The sequence below is a fragment of the Bactrocera oleae genome, chromosome X (genome assembly GCF_042242935.1).
Source record: "Bactrocera oleae isolate idBacOlea1 chromosome X, idBacOlea1, whole genome shotgun sequence".
NCBI lineage: Eukaryota > Metazoa > Arthropoda > Insecta > Diptera > Tephritidae > Bactrocera > Bactrocera oleae.
This window is the reverse complement of record NC_091541.1, coordinates 27,488,894-27,509,552: the sequence shown is the minus strand read 5'-3', so window position 1 is coordinate 27,509,552 and position 20,659 is coordinate 27,488,894. Positions and strand designations below refer to the sequence as shown.

Here is a 20,659-nt window from a genome sequence, read left to right as displayed (position 1 = left end):
TATAATATTAATATAGATATTACGTTTTTTAAGAAGCTCACAAATTTCATTTGCGCTTTTTTCACACTTAAGTATGTAAATCAATCACCGAAATACGATTTTTGTTTAGCTCACCACTCAATTGCGAAAGCAAACACAATTGATTAATATACAATATATGATTAGATTATAAAAATAACGCCACTTGTTTCTGCCAAGTTGTCCTCGTTGTATGCATTTTAAACTTTTTAAAAGAATTATGGCATGACTTCGTATGTAGTAGTGGCTTATAGATATGTCAGAAGTTGCAGAAGTACCTATATACAGTAGATCAAAGCCAAACTCGTACACCATAGCAAATTCTTTCCTCGCCTTAGTTCCAATTAGGCCCCTATTACGGTTTTCAACCCAGCTATATTTTGGTTGAAGTTTTGAAATTCGGTATTATGGTGTTCAACTCAAACCGAAAAAAAATTTCTGTTCGAGTGTTGTCAAACTTCAACTTTTGTTGGTATTATTAACTCTGTGCCAGTGGGGTTGGCTAGAGTATCAAAAAATGTCAACGCTAACAAGCAGTTGTAGATAGACATTAATGAATTAGTAAAAATATTAATAGAAAATGGAAAATGGGTAAAAAGAACTTTTTTATTTATAATTTCAAACGATTTTAATCAGTTTTTATGTACAAATCCGTGGAAAGGTGAAAAATTGGTTGAGCTAAAATCCTGAAACTGGACGAGACAAGCTACAATTCGGAAACATTAAAATAAAACAAGTAAGGAAGGGCTAAGTTCGGATGTAACCGAACATTTTATACTCTCGCAAAGTCAAATGGTATACTCGTTTGAGATTTCTTTGTGGATTGACTGATATTTTCGGTAGAAGGTCGACTATAGGCACTGGGGTCCACATATTTAGTACTTAGGGGTTTGAACAGTTTTGGTTCGATTTAGACAATTTTTGGCCGCAAGGTGGCATACTTTAATTGCATTATTCACGCAAAGTTTTACCCCGATATAATCATTGTTACCTGATTTGCATAGTGGAAAGTGAAAGAATCAGATGGAATTGAAAATGGTGTTACATGGGAAGTAAGCGTGGTTGTGGTCCGATTTCGCCCATTTTCGCACTATGACATAGAAACATGAAAAGAACGTTATGCACCGAATTTGGTTGAAATCGGTTGAGCAGATCTCAAGATATGGGTTTTCACCTAAAAGTGGGCTGTGACAACTTGAGTAAAAATTGAGATATCTTTATGAAACTTTGGTAGACATGTTTCTTGGTACCGTGAGACGGTTGGTATTGCAGACGGGCGTAATCGGACCACTGCCACGTCCACAAAACGCCATTAATCAAATACAAATAAATTTCCATAACTAAGCTCCGCAATAAGATACAATAGTGTTATTTGGTACACAGCTGTTCAAACCCCTAAGTACTAAATATGTGGACCGCAGTGCCTATAGTTGACCTTCTACCGAAAATATCAGTCAATCCACAAGGAAATCTCAAACGACAAATACCATTTGACTTTGCGAGAGTATAAAATGTTCGGTTACATCCGAACTTACCCCGTCCTTACTTGTTAATTATTAATTTTTAATTTTAATTGGTTCCAGTTTACTATTTTAGATATTTCTCGTAAGGATTTCCCATCTTCGGAATCCTTCACAATCATTTGTCTGATTTCTGTTGTTTTATTAAAATTTTGCACATAAATATTTTGTGGTTTATATGTGCAGGTGATTACCGGAAATATATAACAGCAGAAGTTGGCTGCGATTTAGGCCAAAGGTTGTATTTAAAGAGGACTGTGCAAGTTTGCTTAGGCATCCTTTTTCCTTCTTTTTCCATATTAAACATTGTTAAATATTATTCATTGAAGTGCAATATTATTACATTATCTTTTATTAAATCAATGTTATTCAAACAAACTATTGAGAATGAGTTTTGAACTTTATTTTCAAATAATTAAAAGCAAGGTAAAAAAAATTTGCTGCGGTGTAAGAGTTTGGCTTTGATCTACTGTATGAATGTGTATGTCCGCTGTCAATTTTTAAAAAGGTTAAAATTTAATGCATTTTCTGCATGTTTTGGGCTTTTTGGTATGAATTAAATTAAATGTTTTTTAACATTATCTGAAGTAATTCTCTATGGTGTTGTCAAAATTGTATTTTATTAGTTTCTTTCCAAATCTAATTTGAATTAGTTATTAAAAAGCTAACAAAGCAAATACAAGCGCTCAAATTTGAAGCGTATGCCTACTGACAACAATGACTAAGTGAATATTTAGGAATTTTTTATAGTGAAATGAAAAAACACAGCTTCCTCCTTTAGCTTAAGCCTTTAGCTGTACTTTTGAATTTTTATAAGTAAAAATATTTTGTTAAAACAAATTGCATTTTAATCTGTAGGTAGATGGCTGACGCCGGAATTAGGATCTTTCACACATCTTGAAAATTCAATTTCTTAAATGCTTTTAAAAATTAAAAGCGAAAATTTCATGCTTTTTTGCGACTTTTTTTCAAAAATCCTAGTTCAGACGATAGCCACATGTGTAATAAATCTACTATTGAAAATTTAAAGCAATCGATGAAAGCGCTTTTGAGAAATCATGAACGCCAGTTTAAAAAATGTAGTTTCGAGAAAAGCACGTTTGAAAATTCAGTTTTGAATGATTGGGATGACCTTTTGTGAACAATTTTTAAATATGCAAACATATTGAGTATATTTTATATATTTACAGCTTGTTTATATATAAGCTCTCTTTTTCTAATGGTAAACTCAGTGAGTATGAGTATTTTGTTTGTATTTTTCGATTTACAGATATTAATATTCATGGTACACGGCACAAGAAGCGTGAGATTTCGCTTCTAAAAAACCAGGCATTTTGTTTTAGCTGTGTTCTTGCAAACATTCCAATTAACTTGGTATTAATTTATGTTCCCGTGATAGACGTACAAATATGTACTTAGTTATATAGTTATATATACATATTATATAATTTTTTTTTGTATATCTACTTTCTCTATTCGTTGCTTTTAATATATAGGCATATGCAGAGATATTTTTGTATATTTCGGCGTGCTCGTTTTGTGTCCGAACATAAAAAATTTCTTCATAACAAAAAATTTAATAATTTCTATGAATGTATATTTATAAACTGTCTGCTTGTATATGTTTACACGTACACATGTTTGTTTGTTAGACCTTTCTTTACCAATTTGCTAGCTTTTAAATACTTCAAATTTAATAATTTATTGTTAAATATAATGTAGTCTTTCAGCACCCGGACGATAATATTTAGGGGAAATTATTCCAAGTCTTATGGCTGATTTTCAAACAATTTTCGGTTCGCTTTGCGTTAGACTTCGGCGTTGACAGATAAGTTTGAATTTTTTTACTGTTGTTGTACAAATCTCATCTTATTATGCTTTGACAAGCAACTTTCGCCATTTTTATTAATTACTGTTTCACTATTTTTTAATTGCGACGAAAGTTGTATGTAAATCAGACAGTAAGGGATAAGGGATATTTTAAAGTATTTGCACTGAACTGAGATTAATAAAATATCGTAGCTTTAGTTTTCGAATATTACAGTACCTTTATATTATTATTTTATTAGCTGGCCCGGTGTAAGTGTGTGGGGGATGTAATTATTTATAATTGAAAGAAGAATGAAGATGAAATATATATTAAATTTCAATTATTCATAGCTATATGCACATCGAAAATTGTTAATATTTTTATTACTAATTGTTTGATTTAAAAATAAACAAAAATTTATCTCTCAATGCAATGGAGTGTGCAATATTCGGTCAGTTGTGTTTTGCGAATACAATAAAACTGGATGGTTTGTTCACGCGAGAACATGCCACATAAAGCATGGTGTACCCAAATCTAAGCCATAAACAACGTTTGGCCTTGTGAGCTATTTAGCGTCATTACGAATGTCAATCTAATTGGAAATTGAGTTCGTTTAAATTCAAATGGCACATTTGTAAGAATCATAGGTATTAGTGGCAGCAATACATTTTCGCCTTGAAACTTGCCATTTGAAATGGTGTTTTTCTTCAATTTCGTTTAAGTTTTTCTTCAATTTTTAAAAACTAATCTTGTGCCATTGCAAAGCCGTGGTGGGTTCAAATTATGAAGCCAAATAACTGAAGATCCAAGGTTCAGCTGTAAATCTGCGGCATATCCAATGAATTCAAAAAATCAATTAGATAATGAGCAGCTTCGTTGGCATCGCAAATATTGACGTCCACATTTTTTACTGCCAAAATCAATCTGCCAGCTAATCATATATTTTGTGTGTACATTGGGATATACATATTGTCGATGAGAGTATTTTGTGAGTTGATATTTGTGCAGAAATCCGTCGGTAATTTTATGTCTCCAGTATTTTCATGTACAGCTAGCTTTAATGCTGCTTTAGCAAGCATACTGCCCCTCTGATTGTTATTTTCTAGCAAGTTTATTGCCAGGCATGCAGTTTTATATCTTGGATACTCTTGCCCATTTACTTCACGCGTATCTTGAAATGTTAATGGTCAGGCGTCAACAGTCGCAGGTAAAAGCAGTAATTCTGCCCTGGATTGACTGTATATACACGACCAAAATTATTTGATTTGAATAAAGCGGGACATGCATTACTGGTGTGCCTTGCTTGCGGTGCAATTATTTTTTCGATTACACAATTCAAAAATTTTGATGAGCGTAGTTTTTGGAGGAATTGAAATACTATCAAGCGCTGAATGAAATTAACTTGACTTGATGAGAATAAACTAAGCCGACTTATTTTCACTCCTTCTCCGTGATGTTTGCTGGTTGAGAAGTGACAACGGGAGACACCTGGCGTGGATAACTGATTGGTTGATAGAACTGAACTACATGAAAATTATAGTATACTACAATTATTTTATTCGATTACCTCTGAATGGAATAGAATTATATAAAAATCGCGATTAAAAATCAATGGTTAATCGTATAGCTTGGAATTGCATGTATTTTTCAATGCTGAATCGTGAAAAAATGAGAACAAAAAAATGTGTCCAAAAAATAAAAATTAGTAATATATGGGGTGCACCACCCTTAACATTTATTCGTAAGAAAAATAGATGTTGGCCGATTCTCAAACCTACCACCTACCCGATAAGAACAATAAATTTCATCAAAATCAGTCCAGCCGTTTCGGAGGAGTTTGGCAACAAACATCGTGACACTAGAATTTTATATACTAGATTAATAGGCGAAGTAAATGTGCACGTATCGAACCTGTAGCTAACCTCGTTTTGGCTACGGAAGATGATATGTCATATGAATTACCGCCATGTTATGAGGTTAGATGTGATCGAAGACATGACAAAATAAAGATTATAAATACTTTTTTTGAGAGTATTTTATTTTATTTTATGAAAGCAAAAACATAGCTCCATTAAATAAGGTTTTGAAATGACTTGACAGCAATTTGGAAAAAGAGCATTAATAGTTTTAAAAGTTCCAACCAAAGCTCCTTACGGTGATCATCATCAAACCTTGGAGATTAATTTAAAATTGTTTGGAAAGAGAACATAAGTTTAATTAATAGATAATCTAGTGCCTGATCAAAGCTTTTGTTTTTTTTGTCAATTAAAAACATGACGGTCTATGAAAAATGTTTTCAGATTTTCGGCAAAAAACTAACAGTTAATTGTTTATAAAAAGTTGCAATTAAATAAAAAAAATCTTTTTATCAGGCAATAGTATTTTGTGTTTTCAAAAAGCTGTATAAATTTCCTTGAAATCGACCGTGCTGCTTTCGAGCTACAGTGGTATATAATATTTCTAAGGTATTACTTAAAGAAAAGTTAATAAAATAGAATTTTTTGGAAATTCTGACTACCCCTAATCCTTTAATTGATCGATTTTTTATTTTCTCTTATATTAATTTTTCTCCTTCAAACTATTTAGCAATTAATGGAAAGTTTGGTAACATTACAAAATTTTGGTTTGTTAATATTGCGATACATAATTATTGAAATAAGTTGTATTTTAAAATTATGTGAGATATTTTTCATCTTGTTTGCCTGTTCTTCAAATAATTTTGAGAAAAGCTGCCGATACAGTTGAAAATTTGGATCGGATACGTTACGTGGGCTGATGATATTTGCTAGTGAATAATGTAACTGGCATTTAGGATGTTTAAATATAATTCGAAAATATAATAAGGAATGGATAAAGCAATAAAAGTCTTAACTAAACTCAGTTTATAAAACTTAGTTAATTCTAGGGAACACATAATATTATGATTTTAGACATCATATGGTGTTAACATTTCCTGAAAACAGATATAACGAGATGTGAGGTGTCATGTTCAGCTTCTAAGACTGAAAATATTTGAAATTAGAATCATTTCAATATTAAAATTCATTGTTTATTCACCTACATCTTAATTTTATATCCAAAGTTGAAATTAATGGAATTTGTACGTTATTATTCTAACTCGAAACTATTTAATTTAGTGAAATATTCTTTCGAAAACTAACAAGCATGTTCTATGTTTCCCAGATTTTTTTGACAAATGGCCACAATAGATGGACGACCGACGCAATATGGGATATCTCTTAAACAATTACGGGAGCTCATGGAGCATCGTGGCAGGGAAGGCGTAGTAAAACTAAGCGAAGTTGGCGGGGTCAATAAATTGTGTGACAAATTATATACATCCACAAATGATGGTGAGTTTATCCTACTTTGTATTATTGAGTAACAGCATATGTTTAATTATTTCTAAGGCTTAAGGGGATCAAGATCTGATATTGAACATAGGCGCGAAACGTTTGGTTCAAATGTCATCCCACCGAAACCTCCAAAAACTTTTTTAACATTGGTTTGGGAAGCGCTACAGGATGTAACACTCATTATTTTAGAAGTAGCAGCTTTAGTTTCACTTGGATTATCTTTTTACAAACCCGCCGATGAGGATGCACGTGAGTGTTAACAATGTATACTTATCTTGATATATATATTTCTTGTGTGCGTGTGTATGTCACTGAACTCCTCCTAATTTTTCATTTGTAAGTAGTTGTTAAATTTGGAATGATTTACATTGGATCCGGCAGACTGCGCTACCATCGCAGATGTTAGAACGTTTTACATAGAATTCCGGCAGACTGCGCTGCAGTCGTGACAGATAGTATATTTGAGCCTGGTAGATGGCGCTGAGATTCTAAGATAGCATAATTATAGTTTAAACTATTAAGACTATAGACATGTGTATGGTGTATAGTGTCTAAACATTCATACTGCTATGCTACTTTATATGGAAGTAGTGAATATACAAAACTAAGAAATATGTAAATAAATAAATAATAAACTTGTTTATATATCTTGCTCCTCCGTGAAGACATGGCATTTTTTGTAGAAATAAAATGCTATGAAAAATACACAAGGACCAATGAGGATTAGTCATAAAAAAATCATGGGCAACATTTTTGAAGCCACTATTTTGAGTACTTCTGCCACGGATTCCAATGATTCCTTCAGATTCGCCGTTACTTATTAATAAGGCACAAGGTCAAACAATGACGATTTGTGGAATAGATTTAGAAAATCCGTTTCTTACTGCCAATTATACGTTGCGTGCTCGAGAGCAGGAAAACCATCGAATTTATTTGTTTATACCAAGGATTAAGCAAAAATATTGTACATCCTATGGCATTACGATAACTTCAGTTTTTGTAGATAATTAACTCTAAGAATAAATACCCGTTATAGAATAGATTCAACCTTTTCAGAATCAGTTAAACCGACTTCAAGCTTTCATTCAATACAGCTTCTACAATTAACATCTCTGAAAGCATTCTAATATACATATTGACACGCTATCGATTGGTCCGATTGTGATAAATATATATGAATTAAATATTGTAAAAAGTTTCTAATAAAAATTTTCATCAAAACGGTCTAATTGTTACAGCTTTTTTATAAAAAGTTTACAGTTAAGATGTGGGACAGGACAACGTCTGTCGGGCTTCTAGTCTTATATTCATTTTTATTTAGTTTACTTTAGAAGATATTCATATTGGAATTGATATTATTCTTTGTTAAATCACGAGCAGGCAATTATATGTATTATATATTAGGATTACCAGCATAGGCCTAATATGTAATAGCTTTTATGTTTTAGCCGTACTACAAGAAGAGGAGGATCATCACGGTTGGATTGAAGGTCTAGCCATATTGATATCGGTCATTGTTGTAGTATTTGTGACAGCGTTCAATGATTATTCGAAAGAGCGCCAATTTCGAGGACTGCAGAATCGTATTGAAGGTGAGCACAAGTTTTCGGTTATTCGCGGAGGAGAGGTGTGTCAAATATCTGTTGGTGATATTGTTGTCGGGGATATTGCACAGATAAAGTACGGCGACTTGTTGCCAGCCGACGGTATACTTATACAAAGTAACGATTTAAAGGTAAGATTTTGATTAAATTGCAGTACAAAACTTTATCACAGCTATATTGAACTGAAACATACATATATATCAATGTTTCGTTCGTTATATATTTAAGGTCGATGAATCTTCTTTAACGGGTGAATCAGATCACGTTAAGAAAGGTGTAGACGTAGATCCCATGGTTCTTTCGGGTACACACGTTATGGAAGGTAGCGGGAAAATGGTGGTAACTGCTGTGGGTGTAAATTCTCAAGCAGGTATAATATTCACGCTATTGGGTGCTGCTGTTGATGAACAAGAAGCTGAGCTGAAAAAGCGGAAAAAAGGTCAGTTTCTTTGGAAAAATTATGCTCTATGCACCTGCATAAAATTCTAATTATATGCAGCGTATTTCGCAATTTATTGACTACTAGCTAACTCGGCGAACTTCGTACCGCCATAGCGTAGCTTTGATGCACTACTTTATTTTGTATAGCTGACAGTTGTCGTATCTTAGGTATGAGTACCTATTCAATTTAAACTGAAATCTATAATATCCTCCATATAAAAATGAATCCCTATTTCCCTGGTCTCGCCGTAACTGAGAAGGCGATAGAATTTAATTAAGTAACCACATTTCCGAACAAACGATGTACTTTCAATATAGTCTATGGCTGTGAATGACGATGACATTCGTAAGAACCTTCTACAGAGTATTAGAAAACTGCAAAAAAAAACCAGCCAAATCGGTCTAGCCGTTCTCAAGTTATGGCGTGACAACGGGAAACGGGTTTCATTTTTATATATATAGATGTCATGGTACTATATATTATACATTTTTAGATCCGCTTTGCAGGATATATTTATTATTATATTGAGATGCATATTTCAAATTTCATGTGCCTTTCGAAAATCCAGCTACTTGTGTAGTTTAATATCGGAATTCAGTACTTAGATATGAATTAATTAAACGTATCGATAACAAATATTAAGTCGTCTATAACGCAGTCAAAAAGCATAATTACCAATAAAAATAAAATCAAAATGTTGACTTGGAATCACAATAGTTACGACATTTATTTAAATATTAATTTTTTTTCATCTTTTACGTGTTACATAAAATATTAAAACTGTCAATTGATTTATATTTATCTGTGATGATCTCTATAAGGGAATTGTCAGTATATTCAAAAAGGAAAACAAGAATTCTTATAAGTATTGTGATCTGCTTACTATCAGGTGACAAATTTGAGACCATATTTTGTGTCACTTGTCACAAATTGAGACTTTACTTCAAAAGGTCGCAAATACTGACTAAAGACTGCGTACTGAATTGCGATATATATTAAAGTTATAATATATATTTATACAAATTACAGGTTTCAAAAAGCATGATACACAGATTTGAAGAGATCGGATCAAAAGCATATTTTTAAATCTATAATTAGTAAACTTTCCAAATGTGTGATATGCGTTCATATGAATGTGTAAGGATTTTTGCAATTTGTTGTAATCATACAATTATTGTATTGTGCGTTGGTACCTTAGTGCGGCCAATACCATTCTTCGTGTCGGTTTATAATGTATTGAATATGCAATAAGCATTTCCATCCCGAAGTATTGGGTTTTTTTTGCAATCTGCAATATATAGAAATGTCTTTTTACCCATCAATAAAATTTTTTTTAATTCCGCAAATTGTTACTTAAAATATTTTATGTGTATCGTTTATTGGTTTGAATAGATGAATGTTTAGATAATATGGCAATATATATTGCGATGTTTGTATGACGGAGCAAGTGCTAAAGAGATATTATTTCCTAGTGTTTGCTTACCCAATCAGTATGATTTTTTTATAAAATAATCACTTGATTTTAGTCCTCATAATACTTCTCTTTTTTATTACTTTAATGTTTTTTTTGTATATTTTTACATTTACTGCTCATACTTGTTGCATGATGTGATTTGAATGATTGCTCATTGATCTACTCATCTACCACTACAACGAACTGATAAATAATAAAATAATGACACTTTTAAAACTCAAAATAATGTCAATTTGTTGAGATGAATTAAAATTTTTATGTGTACCATAAACCGGACAAACAATGCGCAATACAATGTGAAAATACATTATAAAACTACTTTTACAATCACCATCATTACTACTGAACATAAAATTGGATGAAAATGAAAATTGCCAAACTTGCCTAAAAATGGGACCGCCGTTTAATTTTCAATTAAGCAGAAGCTAAAAAGTCGAGAAAGCAAAGCAAGAGCTTAACAGGTGAACTATGAAGACAATTATCCACATACTACTAAAACAAAAATTAATTTTTCTGTTATAAAACTCATTTGATCCTATAACATGCAATATAACATATATTCGGGGTTGTTGTAGAGCAATAGCACTTATTGTTTAAAGTTCTTATGTAAACAAGTCTACATTTGTGTATATATACCTGGATCAATTTGTACTAACCAATATCATTGTATATAAGTTGTGCAATTCTACTTGTACAAAATCTATTAAATTGCTTTTTCTCTCAGTGACGAACGCGAAGTTTGTTACTTGAAAAGATAAAAGTATTGATGTTGTTAGGCTCAAATCAATTGTATTACAGCAATTTGCAGCAAATAAGAATTGTTAACAAAATAAACTTAATCCTTCTAGGAAAATTTGATGGCGGTCAAATGTTTTCGCCTTAATAAGGTACTCAAATTTTTAATTGCTGTTCAAACTAAATATTGTAATTTACTATATACAAACGAACATTTCTGCTCTCTTCGGTATGTTTCAAGACCATATTTAGGTATTGAACTAATATTCGGAATAAATTACTTTTGAATTAACTGATTACCTCTGCGTTCGCCATTGGTTTGAATACTTACCAGTTTTCTAATAATTTTGTCATTGCACATTATATAATATTTGTTATATTTACATTTGAATTAACAGAATACCTCTGCATTCGCCATTGGTTTGAATACTTAACAGTTTTCTAATATTTTTTCATTGCACATTATTTAATATTTGTTGCACTTATGTATTGTATTCTGAACTCTTAATTTTTACGCAGCCGTAAATATTTCATAGTGCTTAATGTTAGTTTTCAATTATTGTGTTTGTGGACACCCCCTCTTAACGCATGTGTGTATTGAAATTCTTCACGTCATTCCAAAGTTTGTAATAGATATTGCGCGTCAAGCGTCAAAGAACTGTCTGCATTAATGCTCCTGCTGAATGCTGAAAACGGAATAAAAAAAGTATACAAAATTTCTTGAGATATATGTACATACTTTCAAGGAAATATAAGCCGCTCATTTCACAGATTCATAACTTAGGGAGAATGATAGCAAGAAGATGTGCACATTTATATCGGCATAGTGCGCGAGGATACCATGGCCTTTAGAAACCGCATCGCTTGACGCTTTTATTTAGGGGAGACAGTATAATAACTTTGACTTATTGTATCTATTCAAAATGGTGGCTGCATACCTAAGTCTGGTGTGTTATATCTCAATGTTTTAAATATATCTCTATTCTACTCGTTGAGTTTGTATGTGGTGTTTGTGGATTGTTTATCTCTTTTAATTTTTACAGTGTCTCAGTTAGAAGAAGTAAACTTGTGAATATTTTTTTAACTAAGCATAAGTCAAATTTCTGGATGGAGATTCAGGCATTTCGGATGATAGTGGGGGTACAGTAGAAAAATCAGCCTTTGTATTCATAAACTCTGTTTTTAGCTAAAAATTAGTTTGCGCTCTGATTGACAGTTTGTTTCGCATGTACCGTTCTATATGTGGATGTTCTGGAAAACATTTTTAAATATAAAAAGGTCTTTGTTTGTTTTTGTTTACGTTTAGTATAAATTTGTCTCATATGTTCAAATAATATTAGGTAAGAATTAACGGAATGGTGTTCCTGATTTGTTGTACTTGTATAATTTTAATTTTAGTGTTAAAATCGTATATTATTACTACGAGTACTTTTTTCGGTTTTATTTCTGTGATCACTTTATTATATAGTACAAGTTGTGTTGTTTTAAATGTGAAATTCCTTAGTTTCCATCAACCCTGTTTGGTATATTTAGTATTGTATTTGCCTTGTTATGTAATTTGCTGTTCAACATACATAAATAATTTGCATATGAATAATAAAATAACAGCTGAGCAATATCAAAAATAGCACATTCAAGAGTGAGTGACGCGTTGCAAGTTTAATTGAATTATTTACTCCCCCAGAGATGAGTATACTTGTGAATGTTGTCGTTGTATACTTCATAGCTACGGCTATTTGTATAATAGCCCAAACAGTCACCGACATTCCTCCCTTCCGTACTTACCGCCCGTATCAAACCAAATTTGTCAAAGGTTATGCCCGTAGTTGCAACGCAGAAATTAGTTGTTCTCTTTTGTTTTCATTTCACCTATGTTGCCATTGTTTTATTTGTATACACGATTTTTCACACATTTAGTTTTTTAGTTATAATTTTTCATAATATAAAAGCTCAAAACTAAAATCCAACTATTAAAAATAGTTTACCTATATATAAATAAATATATTCGACTGTGATTTTGAGTTATTTTAAAAATATTTCAAATATATTTTTTTATACTCTCGCAACCTGTTGCTACAGAGTATAATAGTTTTGTTCACCTAACGGTTGTTTGTATCACCTAAAACTAATCGAGTTAGATATAGGGTTATATATATATAAATGATCAGAATGAAGAGACGAGTTGAAATCCGGGTGACTGTCTGTCCGTCCGTCCGTCCGTGCAAGCTCTAACTTGAGTAAAAATTGAGATATCTTTATGAAACTTTGGTAGACATGTTTCTTGGTACCGTGGGACGGTTGGTATTGCAGATGGGCGTAATCGGACCACTGCCACGCCCACAAAACGCCATTAATCAAAAACAAATAAATTGCCATAACTAAGTTCCGCAATAAGATACAAGACTGTTATTTGGTACACAGGATCACATTCGGGAGGGGCATCTGCAGTTAATTTTTTTTTAAGTGGGCGTGGTCCCGCCTTTAATGGGTTAAATGTGCATATCTCCTAAACCGCTAATGCTATAACAACCAAATTCATTGGGAGCAAATGTTTTTAGCACTTCTATTGACGGTGTGAAAATGGGTGAAATCCGGTACTAAACACGCCAGAGACATTAAATTTTATCTCTGGGATGGTATGAGATGACGTTATAGGAACCGCGTTCAAAATTAGACAGTGGGCGTGGCACAGCCCACTTTTAGGTGAAAACCCATATCTTGAGATCTGCTCAACCGATTTCAACCAAATTCGGTGCATAGCGTTCTTTTCATGTTTCTATGTCATAGTCCGAAAATGGGCGAAATCGGACTACAACCACGCTTACTTCCCTTGTAACACCATTTTCAATTCCATCTGATTCTTTCACTTTCCACTATGCAAATCAGGTAACAATGATTATATCGGGGTAAAACTTTGCGTGCATAATGCAATTAAAGTATGCCACCTTGCGGCCAAAAATTGTCTAAATCGAACCAAAACTGTTCAAACCTCTAAGTACTAAATATGTGAACCCCAGTGCCTATAGTTGACCTTCTACCGAAAATATCAGTCAATCCACAAAGAAATCTCAAACGAGTATACCATTTGACTTTGCGAGAGTATAAAATGTTCGGTTACATCCGAACTTAGCCCTTCCTTACTTGTTTTATTTTTTAATTACTACAAAATGTCGAGATTGACAACCCTGCGTTCCATGAGATTGCTCTCTCACTCTCACTCTCAGTTCATTTATTTAATTTAAATTGTACCAATACGTTTTCCTTCTACGTCATGTTTGATAATAAGTCTTTTTTGTGCTCTTCGTATATCCGTAATTAAATGCAACGATCTAAATTGAATGTTTGCAGTACAGCATGGCGTTGAACCCAATGTAATATTTTTAACTCAATCATAGCATTCGTTACTTGCAGAACTATAATTGTAATAACAAAATTCTGTCATAGATATGTGGCATACAGGTTTAATACATGAAAACCAGATCATATGTGCAAGCTATATAATTACCGAAAATTTTAACCAGTGTTATAATTTATACAAATATAATTAGGTATTGGTTTATTTATTGTATCATTAATACAACATATAGTGTGTCTTTGTATGATATTGAGTTTTCTATTTTTCCTAGAATTCTTCTTTTTCATTATTGTCATATGTAATACGTAAATTTATTTTTGTGACACATATTGATTATTCAAAATTGTCTGTATGTAGGTGCTGATGATGGCCGGGCACCCATTAAAAACATGTCACCACCGCCAACAGACGGTATCAAATCTGAATCCGATGGTAATCACGTTCAACAGGTTTCAACCCCAGCTGAAGCTAGTCATAAAAAGGAAAAGTCTGTGCTGCAAGCGAAATTGACAAAGTTGGCTATACAAATTGGCTATGCTGGTTCAACAATAGCTGTATTAACAGTAGTTATACTAGTTATCCAGTTCTGTATAAAGACATTTGTTATTGAAGAAAAACAGTGGAAGAATACTTATGCGAACAATTTGGTCAAGCACTTAATTATTGGTGTCACCGTATTAGTAGTAGCAGTTCCAGAAGGTTTGCCATTAGCTGTTACACTGTCGTTAGCATATTCCGTGAAGGTTAGTATATATTAATGTTCTTTGTTGGCGGACTGTGATTGCCTTTTAAAAACATTCTAGAAAATGATGAAAGACAACAATTTAGTGAGACATTTAGATGCTTGTGAAACCATGGGTAATGCCACTGCCATTTGCTCGGATAAGACTGGTACTCTTACAACAAATCGAATGACTGTCGTTCAATCTTACATATGTGAAAAATTGTGCAAAGTTCTTCCCACCCTGAACGACATACCGCAGCATGTAGGCAGTTTGATAACAATGGGTATTTCAGTGAATTCAGCTTACACATCCAATATTATGGTAAGAGTTGACCAAAATAATTTACATTGTATTACACACTTCATTTCCTAACAGACCGGTCAAAACCCAGGGGATCTACCAACACAAGTAGGCAATAAAACTGAGTGTGCTTTGCTAGGATTCGTTCAAGGTTTGGGAGTCAAATATCAGTCGATTCGTGACGAAATTACTGAGGATAAGTTTACACGAGTATACACATTTAATTCCGTTCGCAAAAGTATGGGTACAGTAATTCCTCGTCCAAATGGCGGATATCGTCTATTTTCAAAAGGAGCTTCTGAAATTATGCTTAAAAAGTATGAATAACATTGGAACTTCAATTTTAGAAAAATCAGAGTAATTACTTTCATATATTTTAGGTGTTCTTTTATTTATGGCCATGACGGAGTTTTGGAAAAATTCACTCGTGATATGCAAGAGCGGCTCATACGCGAAGTCATTGAGCCTATGGCTTGTGATGGCCTGCGTACTATTTCCGTTGCTTATCGTGATTTTGTACCTGGCAAAGCGGCAATAAACGAAGTTCATATTGATGCCGAACCAAACTGGGATGACGAAGAAAATATTATGACTAACTTGACATGCTTATGTGTTGTGGGAATTGAAGATCCCGTCCGTCCCGAAGTTCCTGATGCTATACGGAAGTGTCAACGAGCTGGCATAACTGTTCGCATGGTTACCGGTGATAACATTAATACTGCTCGTTCAATCGCTTCCAAATGTGGAATTTTGCGACCAAATGACGATTTCCTCATTTTAGAAGGCAAAGAATTTAACCGTCGAATTAGGGACAGTAATGGAGACGTGAGTGAATCGTATTAGCTTTATAAGTCATAGAAAAGTAAACATTTTGTGTTATAATTTTTTTTGACAGGTTCAACAGCATTTACTTGATAAGGTGTGGCCCAAGCTGCGAGTGTTAGCGCGGTCATCACCAACTGACAAATACACCCTTGTTAAAGGTGTGCATAAGTTTTCTTAATCGATTAATATATAAACATATCCCTAATATTAAAATATTTTTGCGTGAACAGGTATTATTGACAGCAAAGTAAGCGAAAACCGTGAAGTCGTCGCTGTGACTGGTGATGGGACTAATGACGGTCCTGCGTTGAAGAAGGCTGACGTAGGCTTTGCAATGGGAATTGCTGGAACGGATGTGGCAAAAGAAGCTTCCGATATTATATTGACAGATGATAATTTCAGCAGTATTGTAAAGGCAGTAATGTGGGGGCGTAATGTGTACGATTCAATCGCTAAATTTTTGCAATTTCAACTAACAGTGAATGTCGTTGCCGTGATTGTTGCATTTATTGGCGCTTGTGCAGTCCAAGATTCACCACTAAAGGTATATGTTTATGGAATATAAAGGTTTGTAGTTCATACCCCATTGAATACATCAACAGGCTGTTCAAATGTTGTGGGTAAATCTTATTATGGACACTCTTGCATCGTTGGCCTTAGCTACTGAACTTCCAACACCAGATTTGCTTTTACGTAAACCGTACGGTCGTACTAAACCTCTGATATCACGCACAATGATGAAAAACATTTTGGGACAAGCTTTGTATCAGCTATTTATTATATTCGGGCTATTGTTTGTGGGTAAGAAATTTTATATAATTATAATCTGTACTTTATTGAAATATACATTAAAAAAATTTGGGTTGCATTTCAGGAGATTGGATACTTGATATTGAATCCGGGCGTGGCCAAGACCTTGGTGCTGGACCGACACAACATTTTACTATAATTTTTAATACATTCGTAATGATGACTTTGTTCAATGAGATAAATGCAAGAAAAATACATGGACAAAGAAATGTAGTAGAAGGTTTATTCACTAATCCGATATTTTATACAATTTGGATTTTCACAATGATTTCGCAGGTATGCATTTTATTCTAACTGATACAAGCGTTTATGAGGATTTGGGTTTTTTTTCTAGGTTGTTATAATACAATATGGCAAAATGGCATTCTCCACTAAGGCACTATCTCTTGATCAGTGGTTATGGTGCATATTCTTTGGTATTGGTACGTTAGTCTGGGGACAATTAATCACTTCTGTGCCTACAAGAAAATTGCCTAAAATTTTATCGTGAGTAAATATTTTCGAATGAATAAAAAACGCTTCGAGTTTTTCACATAATTGCACATTTATCTACACACAACACACATAAAAAGATGCTAGAAAATAATATGTAAGAAGTCTTTTGTGCTAGAAAGTAATATTTAGTTATATTGCGTGGGGATTATATTGACTCTGCTGCACAGTCGCGTATATGCAAGCAGTATATATAACATTTCATAATTGAATTGGAGTTACATAGTAAAAGAGAGGTTATATAACTATATGGTTTCGGGTTATGAATTAAAGTTTTTATTTGTTCAAAGGGTTATGAGCGGTAGTCAGAGGCAAAAAATTAGAATTTTCAGCAATTTTTGTTTTGCATTAAATCTTGTTATTTTACAAAAGTAGGAATATGGCATTATTATTAAATGTTTTTACTTGAAGTCACGAAAATTTCAAAAGAAAAAAATTTTAATTTCCAAAGTTATAGCTGTCTGTGTTGACCCAATTCCAAAAAAAAGTCCTTGCGGTGACAATCCTAAGTCCTTGGAGATTCATATAAAATCAATCGGATAAAAAAAATTAGTTTTATTTATGTATTTATAAAACCTGTATAAATATCATTAAAATCTACTAAGCGGTTTTCGAGTAGTTGTCACCAGTTCAAAAAACATAGTTTTCAGAAAAGCGCATTTAAACTTTCACCTACCAGCTCCCGAGCGCTTTGAAGGCCATAGCGCGCTTTGTTATTTGTCGAATAACTCAAAAAGTAATTATCGGATCAGCTTGAAATTTTCAGCGAATATTTTCAAGATGTTACACTCAACGAAAATGCAAATTGATTTTTTGAAAATTCTAACTACCCCTAACCCCTTAAATTGATAATTGATAATATTCATAGATTTATTGCATAGCGTATTTTAAAAAATATATTATACTAAAAGGCTGCAGGGTACATCAGTCGAACATATAATTTTATCATAATAACGACTTACTTTGACGAATAACATTTTGTTAACATTCGTGTAAAGATGTGTAGATTATTTAAATGTGAATATTAGTATTCGTTCTAGTAATTTATTATATACGCTATAAAAACTGATGGGAAATTCGAGAATAATTTACACGGAAAAATTGTACCAGTTTCCATGTGAATGTCGTTACAATTTGATTGGATTTAGAAGATCCATGTTTAATCAAATAGATGTGAACGTTCTTGTTAATTTGGATACATACTTAATGAAACGGAAAAACAAATGTTTAATATTCTATTTATTCCATATATTATACTTATAAAATCAGTTTAGCTACTTAATAAAACACTTTGCATTACATGATATTATTTTTGTTCATATAATGAAAGTGCTTAATTATAAAAATTCTCGAAATACAGAAGGATGGTAACTTGTGTAGGAAAGCAAAATCTTTCTAAATCTATTTACTAAACATTTACGTCTATTAGGTATGAACACTTGTGTGCAAATGATAGCATATCAGCCAAAAGCTAAGCGGCTTCAGAGAGCTAGTTTAGTTTTTTTTATCAATCCAAACATATTTCTCAGCTTTTATTTTGTTAGGTGTTTTGAATATTACATTTCTTTTGTTATTTCCTTTAATTGTCTGTTAAAAAGAACTATTATATTATTAGACTGCTGTTGTTAAACATTTATAAGAAAAATAAAATAAACGTTACCAAACTAATTAAAAAAATGTTCAAATTTCTTTAAACGCTTTAATATTAAAAGCAATAAACTGTAAATAGCATTCTACATAAATCTTATTTATCTTTTGTTTCAATAAAATTATGTGCGATTAATTTGTTGAAGGTGCTCCTCATTCTAGTAATATATATACATATTGTGATTGAAGTAACATAACTAGTACAAAGAAAACTAAAATATATTTTATTTACATTTTCGTCAATACGTTTGATTTAACATTACTTAGAATTGTTGTGTTTTTTTTTTTTTTTTTTTTTTTTTTTTTTTTTTTTACTAATAAACCGGTTATGTAATATTTGTTGGTTTACTAGTAATTTTTCTTCATACTAAAATTTGTAGTCTTTATAAGTATTCAAAATGTAAAATGTATTGTAAATGTGTTGTAAAATCCAAGACAGATTTGCGTAGTTGTCAGAATTCTGATTTTCAATGATGTCCCAGAATTTGATTGGATTTTTGTATTTTCGAACATACGCAAAACCAATATTCATATTAGCTGTTTCCTGATGTGACAAAACTTGCAAATGATTAAATTTGGAAGCGTTTGATAAATTTAAAATACTGAATAAAGTCTACTAAAGTTTACAATGAGTTCCGCTATTTTAGCTTTTACTTTATTGGAAGAAGGAACCAGCGAAAACATTAAAACGAAGATATTAAAAGATCACAGCAATCCACTGTTTGCATTTACTTGCATGCTTGTATATGTATATACTTACTTTACTAAAAATGCATGAGTGTTAAATTACGTTTTGCAAATCCTCTTAATATATGTGGATTTTTTTTATAAACACAATAATTATGACTTTTATTCCTATGTTCTCTCTTATAGAAATAAAGATAAATTAAATCGTAAGAATAATATAAATATATAATTTCCTAACTTACATATCAAATCTGTCAGAAACTATCCTCCTGCTTTGTTTAATTTGTTCCGATAAAATTGGTTTCCGTGACACCAAAAACCGATACAATTTCTGTTTCGAATGTCAAACCAATAATATCTGAATTCATGACACCTACTATCGGTTTAATTTCTGATTCAGACAACTATCAAATTCTACAACATCCCTGACTATGTTATGCGGAATCATTCTGTCTTGTGAGTTTTTATATATTCAGGTTTAGTACTCTTAATTAATTTTTAATCATTTGTATTATATTCATTTAATCTTCATTATCAAATAAGTCCAGATAATATTAATTAGATTTTAACATAGATGTAAACATATTGTATTGGTAAAATTTATTTTTAATTATATATATCTTTGGCATTCTTTATAAAGTGAAGTTAAGCCTATAAAATAGAGTTGCATAAGAACAAGGGCGGACCACAACTGTATAACCTTTGATATGTTAATTTCGCCGTAAATTGTACCTAAAAATTATATATTATTTTATATACCTGTGTCTAATATCAGTTTATTGTTAGCGAAGAACCCTTTTGTGTCTAGTTTTTACGTACATTAATATAATGTATAGACAAAGTAAAATTCATTTTACTA

The 20,659-nt window shown here is 32.2% G+C and overlaps 1 protein-coding gene across 11 annotated transcripts in view; it reads left to right on the top strand.

Moving 5' to 3' along the window:
* The window catches only part of PMCA (plasma membrane calcium-transporting ATPase 3), a 205,597-nt gene that overhangs the window by 35,920 nt on the left and 149,018 nt on the right, over positions 1 to 20,659 (top strand). For 9 of the 11 annotated variants that reach the window (XM_070112627.1, XM_070112626.1, XM_070112625.1 and 6 more), the window contains 14 exons: positions 6,532 to 6,701; positions 6,759 to 6,953; positions 8,153 to 8,439; positions 8,537 to 8,747; positions 10,647 to 10,685; positions 14,672 to 15,057; positions 15,118 to 15,360; positions 15,415 to 15,656; positions 15,720 to 16,164; positions 16,235 to 16,322; positions 16,395 to 16,708; positions 16,767 to 16,965; positions 17,039 to 17,250; positions 17,309 to 17,460. In XM_070112627.1, the coding sequence (XP_069968728.1) occupies positions 6,545 to 6,701; positions 6,759 to 6,953; positions 8,153 to 8,439; positions 8,537 to 8,747; positions 10,647 to 10,685; positions 14,672 to 15,057; positions 15,118 to 15,360; positions 15,415 to 15,656; positions 15,720 to 16,164; positions 16,235 to 16,322; positions 16,395 to 16,708; positions 16,767 to 16,965; positions 17,039 to 17,250; positions 17,309 to 17,460 (3,170 nt within the window). In that variant the 5' untranslated portion in view covers positions 6,532 to 6,544. The remainder of the gene's footprint in view (positions 1 to 6,531; positions 6,702 to 6,758; positions 6,954 to 8,152; positions 8,440 to 8,536; positions 8,748 to 10,646; positions 10,686 to 14,671; positions 15,058 to 15,117; positions 15,361 to 15,414; positions 15,657 to 15,719; positions 16,165 to 16,234; positions 16,323 to 16,394; positions 16,709 to 16,766; positions 16,966 to 17,038; positions 17,251 to 17,308; positions 17,461 to 20,659) is intronic. The other 2 variants (XM_070112624.1, XM_036365751.2) reach the window with 1 other exon arrangement.